At 45.1% G+C, this 7974-nt stretch overlaps 1 protein-coding gene across 6 annotated transcripts in view; it reads left to right on the top strand.

The window, feature by feature from the left end:
* The window catches only part of nfia (nuclear factor I/A), a 96437-nt gene that overhangs the window by 78977 nt on the left and 9486 nt on the right, over positions 1 to 7974 (top strand). For 2 of the 6 annotated variants that reach the window (XM_015376545.1, XM_015376549.1), the window contains exons 5-9: positions 304 to 421; positions 3689 to 3816; positions 4984 to 5034; positions 6243 to 6406; positions 7545 to 7740. In XM_015376545.1, coding sequence (XP_015232031.1) covers positions 304 to 421; positions 3689 to 3816; positions 4984 to 5034; positions 6243 to 6406; positions 7545 to 7740 — 657 coding nt within the window. Of the gene's footprint in view, positions 1 to 303; positions 422 to 3688; positions 3817 to 4983; positions 5035 to 6242; positions 6422 to 7544; positions 7741 to 7974 lie in introns of all 6 variants that reach the window. The other 4 variants (XM_015376546.1, XM_015376550.1, XM_015376547.1 and 1 more) reach the window with 3 other exon arrangements.

Here is a 7974-nt window from a genome sequence, read left to right as displayed (position 1 = left end):
GATGGATGGATGGATGGATGGATGGATGGATGGATGGATGGATGGATGGATGGATGGATGGATGGATGGATGGATGGATGGATGGAGATCTTCCTGTAGAACTTTCTGAAGTCTGTGGAACTCTGATCTCAGTTCAAACTTCTTTCATGTGTCTGAAGACGATTCAGATTATCCTCCTGATTCCATAAGAACCATCTTTGTTGGTTTTTGTATCGGTTCAGATTGTCTTCTTCTGAAGGTTGACCTGATGCGGTACCAGCTTCTTCTCCGGTTCTTAGTGTTCTGTCTGTCTCTCTCCATCAGCTCCCATTGCAGCCGGAACTGGGCCCAACTTTTCCCTGGCTGACCTGGACAGCTCCTCCTACTACAGCATGAGTCCAGGAGCTATGAGGAGGCCGCTGCCCAGCACCTCCTCCTCCAGGTAAGAGCTCACCGGTTTATTTGGGCCTTTCGCCATTATACCTAGAAAACCAGAACTGGACCACATTATGGGTCACACGTGATCTTGAGAAATCAAACTGTTCAATGCTGTTTATCTTGAAGGTTAAAAAGGAAACAGTGTCAGGAAGCTTCCGGCTTCTAGAATCAACCTTCTAATTGGATGAAGATGGGGTTGGAGGCGGGTTTACGCAGAAAAACCAATCTGAACACAGTGGGCTACATTTTTTAGTTTGCAGTAGAATTCACCACTTCTGCTAGCATCTGGACCCTTTAACAGTAAAAGTCAGACAGCTGTATAACACCCTCAAATACTCTGCAGGATAACCTTTTGGTCGACCTTCTCTGCTTGGACCTTAGGAAACGTCTTGACCTGGCAGATTTGCCAGACTGAGACAACATTATTTTTCTGAAGCCCTTTTCTTCACTCGTTATTAACCTTCAATTTTCATCTCATCTAATTTGGTTGTTGAAATAAAAAAAGAAGGTTTGGGGATCTTTTGATTCTACTATCTGGGTCCATCTGATCCGTCCCAGAGCAATACAATCATCCAAGAAGGAACCTTTAAGGAGAACCCATTCAGGACCTATTAGATTCACTGTGACTGATGGAAGGTCTGACCTTATAAAGAATGGCTGCTTGACCTGAACCAGAACACCGCTGCAGCTCACACATCTACTTTTTGGAGGATGGACCTCAGTTCTAACAGGTTGTTTTAAATTTTTTGAAGATCCTTCCTACAAAAAGTCTCTCCAAACTCCACAGAAACGTGACTAACTGATTTAAGCTCTGGGTCTCGACTCCATCCTGGACCTTCAGAACCAGAGAAGTGGTAATGATCACTTCCAGGTCAGAAGAACCTGGAAACATCCTCAGATCTCTAGGAATAACAACCCCCCCACCCCACTGTGTTGCTGGCAGCGGTGGAAACGCCCTCTGCTGCACAATCGATGCGTCGCAGGAGTCGTCTGTCTGTCTGCTCAGCTACCTGCCCTGCAGCTCTCTCTGTGAGTGAGCCTGTCCTCTGTGGCTCCGCCCACTTCCCCGGGGACCGCCCACACACAAGGAGCTCTTTGAGGCTGGGAGGCGGATCTATGTAGAAATATCTACACACCCACACACCATGTTTAGATGAATCAGAGCCGGGTCCAGGTTACTTCCTGAGGGTCCGCCTCAGAGTTCTGCCTGCTCTGAAACAGTCCAACAGAACCTCAACTTTCAAGATAAATTAAAGCTGAACCTTACACTCAGAACCTGCAGGTTTACCTGGTTCTGTTCTCTGAGCTTTAAACTGGTCCAAATCCTCTGTGTTCTGCTTGATAAGAAAACCAACTCGGTGTCCAGATACTCCCAGAGAATCCAGTTGGTTTAAGGAGTAACAAGAATCATCATCAGACTGGTGTTCTGGAGCTCAGGGCCCGAGCCTAGCTGGGGCAGATTTTACCCAAAAGAGGAAGATTTTGGTTTAGTTTGTTATATTTTTTGTGGATGCTTAGAAAAAATAAAAAGTGGTTCTTTAACAGCAGAATATTTTAATTACAATGATTGGTTGACATGATTTTAAAGGTCACAAAACTGTTGAGGGTCCAAAAATGGCTCGATTTAGCTGGACTGAGTTAAATGGCTACAGAGCCTTTGACCAGGCCATCTCTGTTTGGTCTCTGGTTAGTCATCTAAAGCATCTATCATATCTCAGGTCTCCTGCTGCCTCTAACTTTTTTCCTCCAGGAATGTTCCGAATTTGCGCATCATCACCTTTGACCAGCTTCCCTGTCCCACAGCATGATGCTGCCACTGTCTTGTCTCACTGTTTTCATGCTGTGTTCAGGCTGATGTAAATTCTTAAGACCCATTTACACTAACTTTTTGAAACTGTGCCGAGATTGGCCCGCACACGGTAACAGTGATAACTGTTGAGTGTAAATGGAACGCAAAACTGTGCCAGACACAACCGAACTGCACTAACCTTGTACTAGTTCAATATTAGCCCCATTTACACTGAAAACCAATCCATGTCGAGTTCAGACAGACCCTGGATCAGTTAATAGTGCCGAGCTTGGTTCCTTACGAACGTTTACTCATCATACTATTATGGTTCCTTGCCTCCTAGAGACGCCATTTGATACTACTGCTCTCTAGTAGGAAAACGTTGTGATTATATTTTGTTCCGTCCAACATCATCTTGATAGCATCCTCCAAATTACAATAAGAGCCGCAGTCTCTGCATTATCCAAGGTTGCACCACGCTCTTTTAAAGCCATTTAAAAAAATTTAGTGTTGAGAAGATTTTGATTGTTTTTTGCAGTTGGCAAGCAACTCGCTGATGTGCATTGCCGGCAACTACTGGAAGCTGACTTTAAATAGGAGATGACAGGGTCAGCTCATGCGCTCTTTGTTGTCAGAGAACCGAGCCACAACTGAACCGTGCCGAGTCCTACTGTTGAACTAGTACAAGTTTAGCGTGGTTCGGTTGTATCTCCGTCGTCTGGTTCAGTTTTGCATGCCTTTTATGCTCAACAGTCCTCAGATAACAAAGAGCGCATGAGCAGACCACGTCATGTACTTACTGTGAGCCTCTGTAATCTATAAATTTCAGACATTCACAAAAATACTAGCTTCCCTACCTTGCCACACGATTTCCATTGATGATTCTGCTTAGCAATATAATGAACCTCAACCTCTGTCGTTGTTTTCTGCGTATGTAAGCCCTGATTATACTATCGTCTGTCGTATCCACTTCCCAAAAGCCGACTCTGTCAGATAAATTCACCAAAGGTTGCCTTCTTCGCCTGACTATCCGCAAACAATGAAATATCACAATTATAACCAAACTTCCTGAATGTTACGGGCGCCGCCATGTTGATTTGCTTGATTCCCTCTAGAGAGCTGTATTACTGTAGATCGTCAGTAGGAGGCGAGGAACCGTGCTAGCGTGGTGTGTAAACGGTAATAAGGAACCACACTGGCCACGTTTAACTGATCCAAGCTGGGTCCGAACCCGGCACGGATCGGTTTCAGAGGGGTAATGTAAATGGGGCTTCTGTTTCAATGGTTTGTAGTAAAAGGGTCCAGAGAGGTCCGGTTGGCAGAGTTCTGTCCTTGAGGTCTAATTTATCCCCCTGAGAATAAAAGCTAATGCCAAAACTTTCCACATGTTTGTGAAAATGTTCAAACCCAAAAGTCACTGCATGACAGAAGGTTCTGAAAAGCTCCAGCAATAACAGGTCTGCTGGTTCCATCTGTCTGCAGCTCTGCCAAAAGGATCAAATGCATGGAAGAGGACGTGGACAGTCCGGGGGAGGAGTCCTACTATCCGGGTCAGGGCCGGTCTCCGGGCAGCGGCAGCCAGGCCAGCAGCTGGCACGACGTGGAGCCAGGTACGCTGTCACCTCGGCAACCGCTTCTGCATCAATAACAGCCATCTAACCCCCACTAACCCCCATCAGCCCAGAACTGAAGCTGCTGCAGAACCACTGATGCTGCCAGGGAACGGGATGGGGGCGGGGCTTGTAGCTGCAATGTGTGTGTGTGTGTTTATGTGTGTGTGTGGTTTTTACCTGGAACACAAGCAGCCATCTGAATGGAACGGACCTCAGCAGGTCTATCAGAACCTTTTAGAGAGCTGGCACCGTTTAGGTTACAACACAACTGACAGGAAGTCCAGACAGGAGGACACAGACAGGAGGACACAGACAGGAGGACACAGACAGGAGGACACAGACAGGTGTCCATGTTGGACAACAAAGATCAGGAAAATCTGCTTGTTGGTTTATTTCAGCAAAGATGGACACTTTGTCCCTCTGCTGTCCCTTTTCTGTCCTTTTTCTGTCCTCCTGCTGTGTCTGTTTTACACTGTGAATCACTGAATGTTTTATTATTTTATTTAAGCTAATTTTTAGTAAAAATAGAGTAAAATAGCTCCATTAATTTGCAACATATTGGATTCAATGTCTAAGTTTATGTTTCGAGTGAAATATCATAGACACCATTATCACTATTTAACTGTAATAGACAATAATAAGATAAATAAATGATTAAAAACTAGTGGAAAATGTATCTAATTAGTTGATCTGTATTTATAAAGTAATATATGTAGAATAGGTACATACATTTTGGGCGAATATTTGCTCTATTCTGAGAAAAACATCACATCAATCAATTTACTTCCTGTTTTTATGACATTTAAGTATTAATTTTATCATTCTTAATGTTATTTTGATTATTAAATGGTTAATTTAATTATTTAATTGAAATTTATATTTAATTGCTTGTTTAATGTTTAGAAAAATATATAAATGTTAGTTCTACTTATTTTAATGGTACATTTGTTCCATGATAATCTATAAAGCTCAGGGATCATTTCAGGATGATTGTAAATATCAGTTAGCGACCCCCCGACCCTCACTTTGGGGGACCCCGCAATCAGACCAGTGGTGATGGTGTTAAAATGACTGAGGTGTTCGGTGTTTCCTCCACCCGTCTCTCCTCTTATATTTACGCTGCTTCTTCTTCTTCTTCTCTTTCCTCCGTCTTGCGGTGGAAAGCTGGATATAAGCTGCGCGGCTCTCTAGCTAGCTCGTTCATCTCTCGACAAGGTAAAGACGAAAACACGGCTTTTTACTTCCTGTCTCCGTGTGCGTGACCCGCCTCCTCTCTCCCTCACCTCTTATGATGGATGCCGTGTCTGTGTTGCCTCTCCCCCCACCCACCTGTCCTCACCTGTCTGCCCCTCCCACCCACCTCCTGGCATGCAGATGACATCATGATGGCTGTTTGTTGGTGGTTGTGTTTGGAGGGCGCCCCCTGCTGACCAGTTTCTCTTTCACCCAACAGGTCATAAACATTCATATTGATTTTTTTTATCTAAAGATTAGACCAGCTTTTCCCCCCTTCTCTGATATCGGGAACTTTTTTTTCGCACATTTGAACGATCCGAAGTTGATCTGATTCGGTTCTGCTGACAGAAACAGAAGGCCTGATCTTTGAAGACGAGCTGGAAACCTATGAAGCTCTACTTCATATTTTTTCTTTATTTTTCTTTTTTTTTTAATGCAAATTCATTTCAGAAGCAATAAAAAAACCCAGATGAAACTGTGTTTAAATCCAGATTCATTCCAGTTCGTCCCGACAGAATCTGGTTTGTGTGATTCCTGAAAAAGGAGAATTATCGAACTCCATCAGATAACGAGAACAAACGAAACACCCTGAGGTCAGTTCAGTTAGTGTGTAGGTGGATGGATGGGGGGGGGTGTGTGTGTGCGCTCCCATCCATTCGGTGATTACTGTAAACACACACGCTGAGGACTGTCAGAGTGATAAATCACAGCCGACTTTAAGTGAATTAGTGCAGCAGCTTTAACTCTCCGTCCCTCCGTCCTTCTTCTTCTCTCTCCTCTAATATTTCTAATGTCTCTCTGTCCTCATACTCAAAGCCCAGCCTCCCCACTCTGAGTTCCTCCTCCTGCTCCTCTTTGCAGCTGCATACATCACTGGCTCTAACGATGCCGCGGCCGCTAACGAGTAATCAGACCTGATTAGACCAATCAGGTTCTTAATTAGCCAGGAGAGAAAGAGGAGAAGGAGGGAGGAAAGCAACACGATGAATGAAGAGGAGGAGCGAGATGAACTCGTCTTTGACTGACAGCTGCTGTGGGCGGGGCTTAATGCTGCACTCTCATTGGTCCATTTGCTCTGCTTCGTCCGTCCATCATCACTGTCCTGCATGTTAACCTTTAACCTTTTGATCTTCCTCCTCCACTAACCTTCCTCCCCTCGACTCTAACCTGTCTCCTCTCCTCCACAGCGAGCCCCCACGCTCCCCCCTCCAGCCTCCACTTCTCCTCCTCCCCCATCCTGCAGCAGCCTGGATCCTACTTCTCCCACCCGGCCATCCGGTACCACCCGCAGGAGACGCTCAAAGAGTTCGTCCAGCTGGTGTGCCCTGACTCCGCCCAGCAGGCCGGACAGGTGGGCCTCCTCAACGTAAGCTCACACTCATACACACACACCTGTGTGTAGGCGGGGTCAGCGCAGCAGGCAGAGAGTGAGTTCGGTTTCAGCCTGACAGCTGATATTCTGGGTCTAGACATCCAATCGATGCACCAAACACACACACGGGTCTCTGTTCAGCCGACCTCTGGGTGGTCCGGTTAGAGGACAGGCAGAGGGAGGCATGTCAATCCGACAGGTGGATCCTTAGGACCCGGTTCTACAGAACCAGAACATCCTGTTGGCTGAGCCCATCTGCAGGGTTCATCTTTCCCTTCCTTCCTTTGAACCATCAGGACGCCCCTTTTGAGCATGTCTAAGGTCCCTACTTAAAGTCCTGCAACTAAACGGTCCAAAGAAACAAGCCCTAGACATTGAACTGGACCGGGTCAGGCCAACTCACAGCAAATATTCAATCAAAGTGAAAGAAATATTAATGATGAAGAAAATATCAGCTGGTCATACATTTTCTTTAAGAAAAGCAAATAAATTTCTAATTTAAAAAAAGGAATACTTAAATAAAAAGGATTTTTTTAGATTTACATCAATAGCCAAAGGAAAATCAAAAACAGAAAATTATTTGGAGGTAAAACGTCCCTTAAAGAGAAAGGATTGAATTACAGAATTTTGCTGATTTCTATAGAAATAGTCATAATAAACTGTATACATAGAAGTCTTATAAGAGTTTGAAATGTCCTGCCCATTATATTGTTAATTTAGTGGACAGTTATTAAAATCCTGCATTGGTTTATGTTTGGTGCCCTCTTCAGGTTTAAATGAGGTTACTGCATCTTATGTTAGTGATGTAACCCAGAGAATCTGGTCAGCAGCTGTAACCTGGGCGGCTGCTTTCGGCTGCCTCGCTACCCCTGCACTCGGTGGTTCATTTAGGGGCCGTCAGTAAAATGAAGAAGATTTTATTTATGGTAGAAAAGGAAAATAAATCATGATTTTCTAAATTATAAAGGTTAATAAAGTAGACTAAATGCGTTAAATTGTGTAAAAAAAAACAGCCTGCATCACCTGTCTAGTCTAGTATTAATCTGATCAGAACTTTCCACTGACTGACTCCTGGTTCTGTTGCATGGTTCTGTTTCTGGCCCGTTCTCCTTCTCAGCTCCTGACTCCTCTTCCTCCTCTTCCTCAGCCCAACGGCAGCTCCCAGGGGAAAGTCCACAACCCCTTCCTGCCGACGCCCATGCTGCCTCCCCCGCCGCCTCCCCCGATGGCCCGGCCCGTCCCGTTGCCCGTCGACGCCAAGCCGCCCTCCACGTCCTCCACAGAGGGGGGAGGCAACTCCCCCTCCTCCCCCAGTGAGTGCCTGCGGGATATAAACACTGTTATTTCCACATTTACTCTTTAATCCGGATCGACTCTGGGATGTTCTGATAACCCTCAGAACCAACGGGCCGACCCAGACCAAAAACACTTAGTCTTGTTATTGCTCCTTGACATTATTTGTTCTCCTACCCAGATTTTCTAGAAAACTTTATCAGAACAACAAAAGTCATCAAACTTTCAGAGAAACTGTGGATCTTTTGAAGCCA

Source organism: Cyprinodon variegatus, unplaced genomic scaffold, assembly GCF_000732505.1.
Source record: "Cyprinodon variegatus isolate N-32 unplaced genomic scaffold, C_variegatus-1.0 Scaffold136, whole genome shotgun sequence".
Taxonomy (NCBI): Eukaryota; Metazoa; Chordata; class Actinopteri; order Cyprinodontiformes; family Cyprinodontidae; genus Cyprinodon; species Cyprinodon variegatus.
This window is presented reverse-complemented; position numbering and strand designations above follow the sequence as displayed.